General features: G+C 25.8%; 1 protein-coding gene across 1 annotated transcript in view; it reads left to right on the top strand.

Moving 5' to 3' along the window:
* Positions 1–18,485, top strand: part of LOC105849118 (SHC-transforming protein 1) — a 38,869-nt gene that overhangs the window by 4,114 nt on the left and 16,270 nt on the right. Inside the window, exons 2-6 of the mRNA XM_065816918.1 lie at positions 2,108–2,178; positions 3,338–3,395; positions 4,473–4,500; positions 7,077–7,213; positions 8,199–8,250. Coding sequence (XP_065672990.1) covers positions 2,108–2,178; positions 3,338–3,395; positions 4,473–4,500; positions 7,077–7,213; positions 8,199–8,250 — 346 coding nt within the window. The remainder of the gene's footprint in view (positions 1–2,107; positions 2,179–3,337; positions 3,396–4,472; positions 4,501–7,076; positions 7,214–8,198; positions 8,251–18,485) is intronic.

Here is an 18,485-nt window from a genome sequence, read left to right as displayed (position 1 = left end):
AGTTTTCTTTCCTAAAGATTTTTTTTTACTCAAAATTAAATTTTAAATAAACGTGTTCCTAGGCTGCATCAAAAATTTGCGCAAAATGTAAGTTAAACTTTTTTTTATAACGCAAGTTAAAGCACAGCAATATAATTTTAATAAATGGTATTTGGAAAAATAATCTTTGCTTTCACAACAAAATTGCTAAAAAAAAAAATGTCATAAATAAATTAACATAATTTTTTTATTTGTTATTCGCTGATTTTTTTAAAATAAAAAATCATTTTTAGTTGCAAAGCCACAATTTGAAATTTAAGAAATAATCATTTAAAAAAATTTAACATATTTTAATTCATTTATAAAAATGTCAAGAAGAGAAATAAAATTTTGATATCAAACATTTTTAAAAATGCAATATTAAATTTAATTATTTAATATAAAAAAAAAAATTGAAAGAAAATAAAAATTCCCTTCATAGTAATAATAAAAAACAAGTTAAATAATACTTAACTTGTTTTGTGGTAATTAATAGAAAACAGGAATTTAAAAAGTTTAATTTCTTTAAAAAATAAAAAATGAAAGAGAATTTTATGATGTCAAATTCACATTAGGCTAATGCGTTAAGCGTTTTTTATTTAAAATAAGGCCTGATTTAGCCCTGTATTTGAAGAAGTTGTCTTAAAGACAAATCCATACACATGTGTTTCCAACTGCCAATCCTTAAGGTATGCATACAATACCTATAATAATCATGGATACAATTGTATTTGTCATTTTGTCTAACCAATCTGTGGAATTCCTAACAGTTTTTCCACCCCACTTCCACTAACAAGAATGATGATTCAGACTGCTTTTTGTTTATCATTTGCAATACCTGGTAAAAGTTTTCCATTCCAGTGCAGGATGAATAGACCAGAAGTAATGAATGAAGCTTTATCAGCAGCAGTTACAGCTACTTGAATCTCTTGTCTTGCCTGACTTGTTTTTGTTATGTATGACAATGATAGCTCCACAACATGGATGACAAGGCAAAGATCAAAGCATCTTTTGTTGACAAGTCAAAGAGTTCTTCAAAATCAGCTTTGAAAACTTCTTCTCTTATATGACAGCTGTCTAAGTTTTTCCTTTTGTTCTTTTTAAGAAGATACTCATCATAAAGTTTCTTGACTTTTCTTTCAGCATTGTAAACTCTGTGTTAGAATCCTGCCTCTTTTCCAGATTGTTAATATTGCTTCAACTGTAGATTAAATACTCTTTTTCACTTCTTGTTTTTGTTTTAAGTGATAGAAAAGAAACAACATAAGGGTATCACGCTTTGAAAGTAGCCGAGCAATGGACGATGTATTGGTTGGCCCACCAATGAGCCCCAATTTAGATGACCTGGTGTTAGCCATAATTTATTAATTGGAAACGTTGGTTAAATTATATAAAAGATACATAATAAAGTATAATAAAATGGACCTGCTTTATCTGCCAAGCTTGAGCCTCTCTCCCATCGTCCTTGCATCTTTTTCTCTTTTCTACAAATACTATCATAGTCGCTGTTCAAAGGCTATTATTTCTAGTTCACACTCTTTTACTGTATCTGTTCTTGCATGTTCTAAAAACTTTTATTTGTCTAATTTTTTCCCCTGCACTTGAACCCTTTGGAACTCTCTCCCATCTTCATGTTTTCCTGACTCATACAACCTATAATTTTTCAAGTCTTTAGTTGACCGTCTCCTTGCTCTTTAACTCTATTCTTTGTTTTCTTGTAACTCCCAACTTAATAGTGGTTGCTATCAAGTTGCGAGTTACAATTTTTAAATTAGAATTAAAAAAATAAATGAGTTTTATCATTATCATTTATGAAATTGTAATGTAAAAGTAAAATTAAAACTTTCTTTTTTATAATGAAAACCGCAAAAACTTTAAACTGGTAATAAATCAGACAATCTCACATATCATAGCAACCCTCAATATGCTTTACATATTCCTATTTTTGGTGTGCAGTACTATAATTGATAGAGAAGCACAGTCAACCTATACATATAGACAAAATCATATATCAAGATATATATAAATATTTATTTATTTATTATTGGTAAAAAAGCGCTAATAGCTTTTTTTCTTGTTTTTTTCTTAGTATGTTGGTGCAGTAAAAATTTTGGAGTCAATGAGAATGTTTGCTTTTAATCAAAGAGGAGACATTCTCAGGTAAAAGCTTTTTTTTGAATGCATTGAGAAAATTATTTTTCAAAATTATTTTTATTTTATTTTATAACAAAAGAAGCTAGTCAAGCACAGAGTTATAGTATAGAGTTTTTTATGATGAAATTAGCATATAATAATATATTAACTTTTTAAATTTATTTATCATCTTTGAATTTGTTATTTGAGTTTATTAAAATATACCTTTTACCAATTGCTACTTCATTTGAGCCAGTTTCCTTTTCTTAAGCATCTTTTTGAGGTCTTCGAAAAGCCATTAGTTGCTAGGAGCCAGATGTTTTGACTTTTACATGCTCTTTAAATAAGTTTGGTTCATAAGGTAGATTCAGAATGGCAGCATGTGGCAAATGCCAAATGTCCTGATACTGCATAACACTCTCCAGTTGTTTTAAGTATTCAATTATTATTTAATTCAAACACTTAGTGCCCTCTTTGATGATAAGCAATTTACAAGTTCTTCTGAAGATGTAAAGTCACTAATGTTTTTTCAATACCATTTTACAAGTTTTTCTAAAAATTTGAAACCATTAGTATTTTTTCAAAGCTCTTATCTTTTATATATATTCGCAAATCTTATATTATACAATGTATATATATATATATATATATATATATATATATATATATATATATATATATATATATATATATATATATATATATATATATATATATATATATATATATATATATATATATATATATATATTTGTAAATCTTTTTTAGCTTGTTGTCCTTTATAGGTCTGTTCCTGGCAATTCTATTAATTAACATAATGTTAGTACTAGAATGTATCAGAACTTTTAAGATTAAAATTTAACTCTTGTTTTGATTAAATGCTGAGAGTTGACAGAAGCAAAGTTCTTCTAAAGATGTGAACCCACTTGTGCTGAGATTTGACTAAAGCAAAAAACAGAGTATAAGAATCATATTGATGTTGCCTGATGGATTAAAAAATAAAATGAATGGATTTAAAAAAAAAAAAGATTTAAATTAATAAAGTTGTGTTTTTGTTATTTTATTTATATAAAGTTTTATTAGTTTTTTACTTTTTGCTTTAAATGAACTTTGTCCACTATATAAATGAACTTTGTCCACTATAAATTGTAATTTACATTCTATGAATAGAATATTTTTATTTTAGGGAGGCAATATCTAAATGTTGCATTGAATCAAAAATATATAATTTCAAAAAAAGCAAGGTAGGAAACTTTTATCTATTAATATATTTTTATTCATTAAAATTTTTTTTATTTGTTTTTATCTTAATTTTTTTTAGTAGAAAAAATATTATATAATATATATTGTTAATAATATATAATGTTGTTAATAATTATATTTGTACAAGAATAAAGAATGCCCAGAGTTTTTATGGTTTTGTTAGAATGGATTCAGAAAAATGTCTCCTCTAGCAATACAATTTGTATAATATTGTTAGACAAAATTTAAAAAAAGAACACAATAAAAGCATTTGTCACTTTATTTGACTGAAATTTTTTATATGTAATTTATAATGTAATAGTCTCACAGTCCAACCTGTTATATTTTGGTAATTAATAAGTTTAATTTCGGTGGTATAAATTGATTCTGCAAATTAAAACAAATGCCTAAAAAAGAAGGTGTATTAAAAAGATTGTTACAAAGCAAAAACTAAAATCATGGTGCTCTATTTTTCTCTAGGGCAAAATAAGACTTACTTATGTTAAATACAAATAACTTTAGTAATAATTATTTATTTTGATTAATTTTTTTTTATATTAAATATATTATATAGAAATTATGTATGAAATATAATATCAGACAAATGTCCACTATTTTTTCTGATACAGAGATTAACTCTTTTTAACATTTTTTTTTTTTTACACCTCATGTTTCTAGTTGAAAGCTCTTTTATCTTGAATATTCTGCTTCAGCTTTATTGGTCATAACACAGCATCAAACATTTAGATGGGTGAAACTAATGCTGGTGTGCTGCTCTTGTATTTTTAGAGCCTTAAAATCTACGGTTTTGTTTGTTGACATTTAAATGGAAATGCGATGCATCATAATATTATTTGTGCTGCATCGTAACAATTGATCATTGACAATAATATAAATCTCTATGACTTTGTGTATTGTTTAGTTCCATAATAAATTTACTAGAATATAACCTAAAAACAGAAAAAAATGGTTATATCAAAAAAAAAATTTGTTTTTAACATTGGTAGGTATTACTTGGCCCACATAGTAAATAAATAATATTTTATAATTACATTTTAATAGTTTTATTTATCTTATAGGTTACGATGGCATATAATGTTATTGGAGGTTAGTATTAGGAGGATGACATTATGCTTTAAATATAGCTTTATATATATATATATATATATATATATGTATATATATATATATATATATATATATATATATATATATATATATATATATAGCTTTATATATATATATATATATGTATATATATATATATATATATATATATATATATATATATATATATATATATATATATATATATATATATATATATATTAACAATTTTAAAAGTTTTTAGAAGTATTTATCTATCTTTAATAAAAGTCTTTAAATAAAGCAAGGAAAACTAAAAATTAGAATTTTAATGATCGATAATATAAATATTGATAAATTTCTCAAAACTTTTGAAATGGACTATGTCATTTTTTCCACTGTGTTCATATACGAAAAAACAAGAGGACTTTGGTGCGCGCACGCATGTGTGTGTGTGTATAGACACACACACACCAGAATTATTTTGTTTTTTGGACATCATAAAGAATAAGAAGTTTATAAATATCATCTAAAATTAAATTTTTAAATTACTTTGTGTTTAAGAAAAATACAAATTAACTAAAAGAAGCAACAATCAAAATTTGTTGTATTTAAATTTGCAGTACAGTAAGGGGAGTATCACTTGTTGACATTTTGCTAATATTCCCCTTCAGTAGTTTTTCTTGGTTGATTAGGTCTGAGTTTTGTTTCTAAGGTTCCCTTATGAGCTATTATTTTGTTTTTATGAGCTTTTATTTTGACCCATGCATTTTGTTTAGATACTTCAAATTGACTTTTTTTTTTTTTTTTATAGGAATTTATTACAAAATTACTTTTAATCCTTTTCTGAAAAATGTTACTTAACTGAATGCTATAATTTTTTAAAACAAAAGAGCTACAAATTAAAAACATATTTTTGATAAGGGTTGCATTTGCGCAAAAAATGGTTCTAAAAATATTTTTGACTTCTGTATAATCTAATATGTAATTGCCCAGGTCACTGATACTCTAATTCCTTGATTCCATAATACATAAGTGGTTATTTATTATAATAGAAATAAGTTCTTTTCACACCTTTTAAGTAATTAATCAATTAGTTTAGGCATCTGGTGAAACATTTTAACATCAATACAAATTTTTTGGATTTACTTGGCTACGTGTACTAACTTTAAAACTATATGGGTAACCATTATAGTTTAAAAGTTAATACATGTGGCCAACTGAATCCAAACTAGTTCCAAACTCACCAATAATCAGTTTAAAAATTAACTGATAATAGGTTTAAAGTTTTTCAGATAATCTGTTTAAAAATTAGTACATGTAGCCAACTGTAACCAAACTAAAGATTTGGTTTATCCAAATATATTGCTTTTTTTTTAAACCGTAAAATATAGTGAAATGCAATGTTAAAAAGTTAATAAAAATAATTATCAAAATACTTTGAAAATTAATTTTCCACCATTGATCACAAATACCCAACAAAGTACTCTTTTCACAACTTTAAAATTCTGAAGACTTCACTTAAAAAAGCTGAATTTTCGATCTTATCTCGAGGTCCGTAATTTATTAAGAAGTAATTAAAAACTATAGTGAAATGCAAAGTTTTTTGGAACTATTCATTCTTCCTAAAAAAGAGTTTGTTCTCTTTCCTTGTTCTGTTATTTTAAAAGGAATCAGTTCCAAGCCTTGTTTTTTTAAAAAACTAGTTCCAGGAATCCTTCCAATCACTGATTGTTTCAACCTACAATCAGTGAATGGAAGAACGCGTTCCAAAATCCTTTTGGAATGCGTTCTTCCTATCACTGATTGTACGTTGCCTTGAATTTACTAGTATATATAAATGTATATTTTATATCTATATATCTATCTATATATTGATATATATATATATATATATATATAATATAATATATGTATATCTTATGCTGCCGGTTTAGGTGAGCAGTGTGACATCATACTGAAATACCCTGCTGCCGGAGGCTTCAGTAAGTACATCGACTGACAAATAGCTTGACTCACAGCGAAATGCTGCTACATTGACTGAGGGTTCGGCATTGGGCAGCAAATATATATATAAATATATATATATATATATATATATATATATATATATATATATATATATATATATATATATATATATATTTATATATATATATACACACACACATACATAATATTGGGGGGGGGGGGGGGCTTCAGTAAGTAAATCGACTGACAAATAGCCTGACTCACAGAGGAGTGCTGCTACATCGACTGAGGGTTTGGCATGGGGCAGCAAATATATATATAAATATATATATATATATATATATATATATATATATATATATATATATATATATATATATATATATATATATATATATATATATATATATACACACACACATACATATTATTGGGGGGGGGGGGGGCTTCAGTAAGTAAATTGACTGACAAATAGCCTGACTCACAGGGGAGTGCTGCTACATCCACTGAGGGTTTGGCATAGGGCAGCAAATATATATGTATATATAAATATATATATATATATATATATATATATATATATATATATATATATACATATATATATATATAATATTTTCAAATAGATGTTATCTTGACAAATAGTGGAGAAAAAGTACTGACAAACATATCAACCAAGTCCATAAAATCTACTTCATTAACAGGTGAAGTAATATTTGAGCATATGGTTGAGAATATTTCCTTTTGTGCTCTTGGTGAAAAGGTAAACTTTAAAATAAAAATGGTTTAAAAGAAAACTTTGAAATTTATTTTACTTTCTATTGAGCTTCAGTTTGATTTTGAATTGTTTGAACAGTTAAAGGAGTTTGAATTTGATTGATTTATTTTATGCTGTTAATTAGATTTTTTGAGTTGAGTTATGAGTTTGATTGATTAGATTGTGTGTATAAAGTTTTAACATATATTTAACAAATAAATTTGATGACTTGTGCAGACATAATTTAAAACTTTAGACAGCTAGTTTCAGACTCTTAATTATTGTATAGATACAAGTTGTCTCAATTCAATAAATTCATCGATTTTAATGCTATCTGATAAGGTTTAATGTAAAAAAAAATTTGGCTGGTTTCTTAGTTTCTAATTAATTTCTAATGTTTGAATGTACATGACCAAATGATAAAAATATTCTTTAAACTCCTGCAGATGAAGCAACAGTAGTAAGTAACTGATTAATAACTTCCACTAATTCCTAAGTTACACAATCATTATGAGATTTCCACAAATCATAAGGTTTTATAGATTAAAAAATGTTTTCTCAGAATAAAATCTTATAGAATGATGCAACTTTTGCTTTAAAATTAACCAAAAGTGGAAGAAAATATGAATTTTTTGAAGACACATAGTTCATTCTAATCTCTATTTTTTTGTCATTTAAATTTCTATATATTCAAGATTAACATAACCCCAGAAATGAGTTGATGTTATTGCTTGCTGTATTTTTTTTTTAATTGCAGATATATGAATTACTTGTTACTGAATTACTTGTTCTTATTTGTTGTTACTGTTGCACTTATTGCCCACTCTGTTAATTCTATCGCACTTTTATATTCTAGTGTTTTTGAAAATTTTGTGTATAATTTACTGAATAAATTAGAACTGAGTCTTTAAAAGTTTTTCATAACAAATTCTCTATTTTTATATGTTATTAATCAATTTTTAAAACTTTGTTTTTTTCTTTGTCTTTTTAGCAGTACAAAAATTTCATAGGATACATTTCAAAAGATTTATCGTTTGATAGAGGTTTCTTTTTTTTATATCTATCTATCTATCTATCTATATATATATATATATATATATATATATATATATATATGTATATATATATATATATATATATATATATATACATATACATATATATATATATACCTATATATATATATATATATATATATATATATATATATATATATATTGTATATATATATATATTATGTATATATACCCATAAATGTATACACAAAGATATATAGTATTTATATATGTATATATATATACATAGTCAGCCCTCAGGATTAAGAAAAAATAAGGTTGGCAATAATTTGCCAATCTCAATCTTTTAGAGGTCAGCATCAGGTTGGCAAAAATATTTTGATACAAAGGTCTTACCATAAAACATCGATTCGAGGTCAGCAATTTTTTGCCAATCTCAAACACTTTTAGGGTGGCATTGCCGAATGCCGACCCTAATTGCGAGGGCTGCATAGTATATATTATATATATATATACATATATACATATATATGCGTATATATATATATATATATATATATATATATATATACATATATATATATATATATATATATATATATATATATACATATATATATATATATATATATATATATATATATATATATATATATATATATATATATATATATTTATAGGCTTCAGCAGGAATGGCAGGCTATGGCCCGTGCCTGTCTCCGCACCCGTCTAAGTCAGTTTAGACGGGCCAAAAAAAGCCCGTCTCAAAAATAAATTTTGGGTAAAAAATAAGGTGAATTTTATGATGTTTTTTTATGTACTCTTTTAAAATTTCTCTTATGACATAATTTTAATATGGATAGCAAAATCCATGTTATAATTTTTTATATTCAAATGTAAAATTTAAACAATTATAATTTAAACAATTTAAATAATATAACTAAATCGTACAGTTTTGCAAACGATGATAACTGATTGATATAATATCGAATTACCGTATTATATCGAGTATAATATCGAATCGATATAATATCGAGTTACCGTATTATGTTATAAATTTAATAATTATTTGATTAAAAAAGAGATTAAGGAGAAACAAAATTGAACTTGCAAGAAGCCATTCAATGCCCTATTGAAGAAGCTACACTTACAAGCACATGGCGTCATTTGTCATTGTTTCAGCAAATGAAGTAGTTTCCAAATGTTTTGATGGAAAAGATGTCCACAAGTTGAAAAAAGATCGCAGACAAGTTGAAGTCAAGTTTCAAATGACTAATGCGAGCGAAGATATCCGTCAAAAAGCTATTGCTGAAAAGAAAACTGTTCTAGAAAAACTTAATTTAGTACTTAATTTAGAGTCATTTTTCAGAAACACGCACACCGATATACAACAACATGAGGTGGTTTCATCCAAATCAATGGGGATCAGAAAACAAATCTAAACAAATTGAAGAACTTTATGCTCATTTTAAAGAAGTTTTGGATGAAAAAGGATTTTTAATTAACAATTGTTTAAAAGAATTCAAAAAATTCAAAATTTTTGTCAAGGTAAATTACCTTGCTAAACCAGCTTGCGATATATGGAGCCATACTCTAAAAAGTCGAAGGAATGAGTACCCAAACTTATGCAAACTAGCAAGTTTAATCATATGCTTATCTGGGTCGAACTCATCAGTGGAACGAGCCTTTAGTCTCTTGACAATGCTAATGGCAGATCAAAGACTCCATATTAATCACAAAACACTTAACGCTATCTTGGCCATTAAAGTAAATGATCCGAATTTCACTAATAGTGAGAGGGAAAGTGTTATAGAACGTTTTTTCTGATGTTTTTTTACAAAAACGACGAACAGCTATTTTTGATCCGATCAGCCTAAAATCTGCTACACAAAAAAAAGATGAACAAGTAGGCATAGATTTCGTTGATTCAGATTTAAGCAGTGAAAGTGAATTGAAATTATCAGAATCGAGTGGAAGTAAAGAAACTGAGTTAGATTTTGAAATTGGAGAAGTTTTGCCATAATTTTTGTAAAACAATTATATATAAATAAAATATAACTATACATGTTACCTTTTTTTTCCTATTTATAAAAAAAATAATGTACAGTTGTCTTCATATTATCGCTGTTATTCTAACACTATATTTAATGCATTTGAATTCATTATAAATATATTTTGATGCAATAAATTAATGCTGAATTTTAAAGTCAACAGCGGTTGAATTCAAGCTTTTTTTAGCTTATATAACGCTTCTTTAATACATGCTTATATTGTATAAGAAGTAATGGAAGCCCGGTATCTTAAAAAATTAATAGTACTTCTAAATAAAAACTTTTTATTAATTTTATTTAGAGAAATTTGATTTCAAATTTTTTTATTTACGTATCAGATTAAATATTTCCGATCAGGATAGGCATAGGTAAAGCGAAGTTGTAAAAATTATAAAACAAATTATAAACAGTTTAAGTGAGTTTTTAGTTTTCACACCCAATAGAATGCATAAGTATATAAACAATTGAATTGAAACATTAACATTAGTTACCGAACAATTCTTAAACTATCGAACTCATTCATTTAAGGTTTAAAAAAAAAAGATTTCAAACTATTTGTGGCTATAGCTTAAAAAAGTCACAGTTAGATTTTGAAAATTTTATCAATCTATAAGATTTTTATTCACTAGAAACGAAGGAACTAAAGAAGCACGATATACTAAAATATACTAAAATAAACTTTGGTAAAAAAATATACTAATAATATACTAAAATAGACTTTGGTAAAAAAACACGTCAGAATGCTTAAATAAGGAAATGTGATGAAACGCTATGGTTGTTTCTATGATTTTTTCCGTCGTTTTCAAGTTTATTGGTTTGCCTATATCTGGAATAAAGAAAAAAAATGAACATGAAACTAAATAAAGTTCACTCAAATAACAAATCTAAATAAAAGCAACCATAAAAAACTAACCTGCGTGAAACAAAAATCGCTCTGAGCAAATAAAAAACTTTGAAAAACAATTATTGAAACTTGAAAAGTATCAAACTCATTTACTTTTATTAATAAAAGATTTTTTTTCTAATTAGCTCTCAAACAATTGGCTCTCTAAGTTATTATTTTAGTTCAATTCACAAAATATTTCATATTCAATGACATTTTCATTCAAAAATAGAAGATAAATTTATAAACTTTAAAAAAAAAAAAAAAAAATTAAAAGTTGTAAAAGCCCGTGCGAGATCATCAAGACGGGCGGCCCTCCTAGCCCGCAAAGTCTATTTGTCACGGGCTTTTCATAGCCCGTGCGGTTTTTACTCCTGCCGAAGCCTGTATATATATACATATATATATATATATATATATATATATATATATATATATATATATATATATATATATATATATATATATATATATATATATATATACACTAATAAAATAACTCACACAATAGTGGGAAGATTCAATTGATGCTTTAAATAAGAATTTAAATTTTTATTAACTCTAGTACAAAATAACTACACAGCATGCTATATAGGTACTATGTAGCCCATTACATAGCTTCAAAATAATCCAATATACAGATGCTACATAGCCCGCAGGCTACCCATCCACTACATAGCTATGATAAAACATGCTTTAGCATAACCTTTAGCATATAGCTACTACATTGCCCGCTCATAACTACTACATAGCTATTACCTAAGCATGTAGCCTGCTACATACCCTTATATAAAATGCAATAATACAATATGTGTTGACCAAATTTTAATAAAATACATTATGCTAATTTTAGTGATGTAAAAGTAAAAGAAGTAGAACCAAAAAAAGTTTTTAGCAAAAAATTATATTTTTAAATGAATTAAATTACTTGATTTTTGCAACTTTTTATCAATTCAAAAGTTGAACACATTAATTTGACGTCAAAAGAGGTCAAACAAGTTGTAATGCTGTGTTTTTTTTAAAGTTAAAAAACGTTTTTTTCACTAAAGTGACCTTTTTATATTATTTCTATATATATATATATATATATATATATATATATATATATATATATATATATATATATATATATATATATATATATATATATATATATATATATATATATATATATATATATATATATATATATATATATTTATATATATATATATTTATATATATATATATATATTATATAACACTTATCTAATTTTTGATTACTTCAACACTGTGTTTCACCATCAGTAGGTTCATGAGGAAGAATGTCTAAACAGGAAAAAAATTTCAAATTATAGAAAAATTATTTCACAGGAAGTTGGGAATTGTAATTAATTATGTAATCAAAAATTAGATAAGTGTTTTTACTAATTTATTATTGCTTTGTTCTTTTAGAACAATGAGCACTCTGTTTGTAGAATACACTAACATAATTTATATATATATATATATATATATATATATATATATATATATATATATATATATATATATATATATTGGACAAAATAAAAACGTCTATAACTTATTTATAAATCAAAAAAATTATTAGTATATTTTTTTTAAATAAAGTATTTATCTTTTAATAAAAATAATTTTTTTTTTTAAATAAAAAAACACCACCATCTGCAATTGATCTCAATTTTGCTCTGACCCCTTTCATAAGCGACAGTAAAAAATTTAAATCAATTTTTTGTAGTTTTAATTTAATTTGATCAATCAAAACTTGCACTTTTGACGTTTGCCAATCTCTCTCGTAAACCTTCTGTGCCAAAGTCCCCAAAAGTTTTTAATTGGTCGTGCTTGAGGCACATTTGCGGGATTGGATTCTTTATCAACATAATAGACATATTGGTTTATTTCTTGTGAGCAAAACTTTTTATGGGTGGCTATTGCAGACCGATGTTTCCCCTCATTTAAACTTTTCAGATGTTGTTGAGTTTGAGTCCTAATTTGAAGTTTTGTCTACGTATCTCTTTGAGCATTTGCATTCAATTAAATAAGTTCTGGGTTGACTATTTTGTGGCAATTTAGTTTTGGTTTTTGACAATAGTAATGTTCTTAAATTTGGGTTTAATTTGAAGACTACTCTATAAATAGCTTTCTGAATTATTTTCCTTAGTTTCGGGGATAGTGATGGTATCCATGGTAACAATACAATAGGGAGGTTCAACAAAATTCAATCAGGCTCTCTTAACTTTCCAACTGTATCGTTACCGTGGATAGGAAGTTTTAGGAAGTTTATTTTTATGAAAAATAATTTATTTTTCATTATTACCCGATTTATGGCAATGAAACAAATTTTCAAACTCTTCTCCTGCATAATGTCATATTTGCTCTTATCATAAATTGATCGATAGCCACAGATATATAAGTACATGTATCAAGCCTTGTTAGGAAGCATTACTCCATTTAAATTTTACATATGATTTTACCTATGCGATAAGCCATTTACATCACACCAAAGCGTTTTTTAATTAAGTTATATAAATAGTTTATGCGGAAAACATTAAGCTGTAAATAATTATTGTAAAAAACATTTTCATGGCAATTGTAAAATAATTTTTTTAGATAAAAAAACTTTTTCTTTTTTTAACTTTTAAAATTTCCATACATGTTAAATTCTTTTTATCAAATTTAATTTTAGTTACTTTTTTATGTTCGTTTTACATTCAACTTTTTTTTTTTATTTATAATTTTTTTTTTTCATTAGTTAATTATTTTATTATTTGTAGTTTCAAGTCAATAAGTTTTTTTCATCGCGTTATGAAAGAGCTAATATGCAAAAGTGCTTAATGCACTTATAAATGTAAACAAATGCATTGCTGGATAAACCATAATGAAGCCTGTAGCAAAGTTATTTTAGAGAATTTTTCTAGTAAACTTTATGTAACGAATTTACGAAAAAATGATTTTTTTAGTTTTGAAATTGCCTTTTAACAAAAGTTTTTTCATTATCATTAAATTTTTAGAATGTCGATTAGAACTACTTAATCATTTCTAATCAACATTCATCTTAAAATCAATGTCAATTAGAAATGATTAACTAGTTTATGAGTGTTAGAAAATAGTACATGAAGATTTTGTTAAAACCAAAATGTTAAAAAAAGTTGTTGATAGATTTTTTTGTTGTTAACCGTTAAGAAGTTCACCCTTAACCAATTGCCCACTCATTTAAGAAAAAACAACTAAATTGTGAGAAAGCATAACGCAATAATGTTGTTTTATAAATGTTTTAAGAAATAAATAGCATAAAATAAGTATAAGACTTTAAAATAAGAAAATTTTTTTTTAAGCAATAGATTTAAATTTTATTAACAAGTTTAAATTTTATTTTAATTAAAAAATTTTTTTTCTAATGATATTATTTTAATTAAAAATTTTTTATAAAGATAAAGGCTTTAAATGCTTTGAGCATGATTTTAAAATAAATTTTATTAAAATGCGGTACTTTAAAATACCAACTGACATAATTTAACTTTTAACGATGTAAATATGTATATTGAGTAAAGTTACATTTACTTGCTTTGCGCTATTCTGTTACGCAACAAAATCTTATAACAAAGCCTGATATTTCAAATTACATGGTGCATTTCTCCTTTGTTCTTCTAATAGTAGGCAAAACAGTAATTTATACAATTCTAAAATTAATACAAAGGCAATTTTTTTAATGTTTCCTTTTAAAAGTTTGGAACTTTTTGTGGTATTTAACAGTACTTGTGATATTCAACAACTCAATTATCCATTGGTATTTGCAATATTCAACAAGTCAACAAAAATATCTACAGTTTGTACTGTCAGATCTTTCACCACCTTTACACCTTTGCCACACAAATGTCTCAACTTAATTGTTATATGGTATAATTTTGTTACTCAGTAAAAAGTTTACGCAGCCTGTAATACTTTTTGGAATGTTAAATGTTAACGAATATTAGTTATATACTGTTGGTTAGAATGGAAAAAAAGAAAGAAAAAGAGGGAAAGAGAGAATAAAAGATGGAGAAAAAAAAAGAGATTTCGAAAGAGTGAGAGGTGGAGAAAAAACTAGGTCAAAAATCAAAAATTTAACAATAAACAAATTGTATTATATATCTGTGTTTTATCATATTTGTATTTTATCGTACGCTTATCTCTTAAGCCAAAAATCTTCCATTGGACATAATACTAGTACATTAACATGGTTATTCTTTTTTGGTAGAACTTCAATATTTTTGGATTTTATATATGAGCTTGAATAATCTGACAAAGATCAGACCAATAAAACAATTTTGTCAATATATACGTATTTGATGTCTCGCTTTGCAGGATGAAAGAATGTATGTATCTCTAAGCAGCCGTGATACAGTGGTTAGAGTTCTGGCTCAGAAACAAGAGGTTCAGGGTTCGACACCAGCACTAACCCAATAAACAACATAGGTAAAGAAGGAGACATAAACTTCTTTTTAGTATACTTTAAAAGATTTTGTTGTCCTTCATTTGAAAATGAAGATTAAAAAGCTTTTTATCTCATCTAGATGCAAATCCAAATTTGTATTTACACTTTTTTTCTAAGCAAATCTTTTTTTTCGAAGCCTTTTTAATTCAATTTTAATTATAATTAAATAAAAATGTTTTTAATAATATAAATAGAAGTGATTGCAAGTATATTAAATTATTCTTTCATACTTTATAGTTACTCAAATTTTGTCAAGATTTAGTCATATTTCACCAACCACTGGAGATTTTGCATGTTTTGAGAGATCATAAAGTGATGACTATCTAGTAAAATTTTTTATCTAGATATAATTGTTGGGAAGATCATTAATATAGATTAGAAAAAACATCACACTGCAGATGAAAGATTGTGGTACTTTAGAAGTTACTAGAAATAAAGGAAAGTGTTGTCTATCAAGGACAACTTTAATACTGCAATAAGAAATGAACTTTTAAATAGTTTTGATAACATTCTTAGATACGAGAAGAAGAATGTCAAGCATTGTTGAAATCTTTTAATATGTCTAGAGCAATGATACTATTAACCATGTTTTCAAACTATTAACCATGTTTGCTCATGAAATCCAATGAAAATATTATATTAAGATAGATGATAAAGGAAAACCCATTGCAACACCATCTGTTTGATTGTAATATTTTTCATCAAATAGAAAATGATAATAGAACCGGAAATTGAAATCTGAAGTAATTTCTCAAACTGAGTTTTAGAAAATTGTTTTAAGCAAGTTTTATGCTACAGATATACAAAGAACAAATCAGTTGCTAAGTTGATGGTTTCCTTGAGTGGAATGTTTGTAAATAAATGTTCAATATAATATGAAACAATAAATTTAATTTATAATAATAATACAATAAATTTAATATAATAAATAAGTCTAAAGTGCAAAATTAAATGGGAAAATCCTTCACTTAATAAACAAACTTCCCATTATACTATTAACTTATTTATTTTATTTAAATGCCATTTTATTTTGGTTATATTGATTAGTTGTTTAACAAGTCATTTTTTTAATCATTTGTATTGGTTTTTATGTATATTTTTCTGAATGATAAAACTTGTTTTACTAAACAGTAAAGTTTACTTTAAAAAAGCTTTTATTTAAAATATAAAATTGTTACTCATTTTACATTAAAAGGTTTTTGCTGTAGACAAACGATAAAAATAGATAGACAAACGATAACAAACAATTTGAATAGAAATTCAACATGCTCATGAAGAACATAAATAAGAAATATAAAACTTTAAAGAACTTTTTATAAATACTTTTTAAAAATATTAAGTAAGATTTATATGTTTAAGAATAGCACTGCTGTTAAACTTTTTAAAAAAACCTTTAACTGCTGTTAAACTTTTTTTTAAAAACCTTTAACTGCTGTTAAAGGTTTTTAAAAAAAAGTTAAAGAGTTACAAATGTTATAACTGAGTTATAGCATTTGAAATGTTATAACATAAGAGTTATAACTGTTACAGAAGAGAAATCAGATTTAAGATTGGCAGCCAATCTTAAGTCTGATTTCTCTTTTGTAAAAGCTTGGGGTTTGCAGTGGCTGGTGAATTTTGACTCCAACAAAATTTGGTTCTTTACCGCAAACTACTATCAAAATATTGTTGATATTCTTATATTAATAAATTAATATAGGAATATTGCCATTATCTTTTTCCTATTTCCATTCTCTACCTCTACAAATCTCTTATTCATCCCTGTGTGAAATACTGTTGTCATAGTTGAGTTGTTTTTTCTGATGATGCTCTTTCTTTTTTAGACAAGGTCCAAAAGTGTAAACATAGTTGGACCTGTTTTATTTGCCAAGTTTGAGCCTACTCCCATTGTTGTAAAGTTGCATCTCTTTCTCTTATATATACTATCATAGTCGCTGCTTAAAGGAGCTATTCCCTTTACTTCCATCAACCAAAACTCATTCTTGCTTGACTTGTCATATAGTAAATTTGCATCCTTTTACTGGATCTGTCTCTTTATGCCCAAAAAACTTTTATTGGTCTAGTTTCTTTCCTTGCACATCTGTTGTATTGCATCAAAAAAAACTTTTTTAAGTTAAACGCAAAACACCTTATCTATCTTAATACAATTCAACATAAATTATATGCAAACTAATTCTCTTGATATTTACAATTATGTCTTTATATTATATACAAATATGTCTATATACATATGCAATTATTTATAAGTAACGCAAATTAATGGTTAGCTTTAAACAATCATTAAATATAATTACACTTTACACTCCCCCTTGGTCATAGCAACCATCTCGTCTCAAGGACTAAAATGCTCAGGAGCCCTCCTTTCCCGCGTGGTTCTTCGTAACACTGGTTTGTTTTTTCTCCAGGTCTGGTTTGTTTTTTCTCCAGGCAGCACAATGTATAGTTCTTCATCATCTTCTGGATCCTCATTTAAATCATTGTCACCTCTTACTTGTCCAAGATCGTCATTCAAATTGTTGTCAACTCTTACTTGTCTTAGGTCTTGTACATGTCCACACATTTTGTCAACTTCTACCATTTGCTTCGAGATTATCCCTATAATTATTCTAATCTTATATTGAGATTCATCCATCGGTTATCCAGGGGTTTGACTTAAACTTTATCGCCTAGTTTGAATTTGTTGGTTATCTTCTTAAAAAAATCATGTGCGTTCCTATTGTTATCAATTCATCTTACTCTAAGTTCCTATTGATATAACTTATTTGCAGGTGTAGTAGAAGACTTACTCTCTTTTGGACATTATACCAATACACTGCCTCCAGTATGCTGCACGGAACTTTCTTCGCCGTTCTTT

This window comes from Hydra vulgaris, chromosome 13, assembly GCF_038396675.1.
Source record: "Hydra vulgaris chromosome 13, alternate assembly HydraT2T_AEP".
NCBI classification, from domain to species: Eukaryota; Metazoa; Cnidaria; class Hydrozoa; order Anthoathecata; family Hydridae; genus Hydra; species Hydra vulgaris.
The sequence above is the reverse complement of the archived record's forward strand: the minus strand, read 5'-3'. Positions and strand labels throughout refer to the sequence as shown.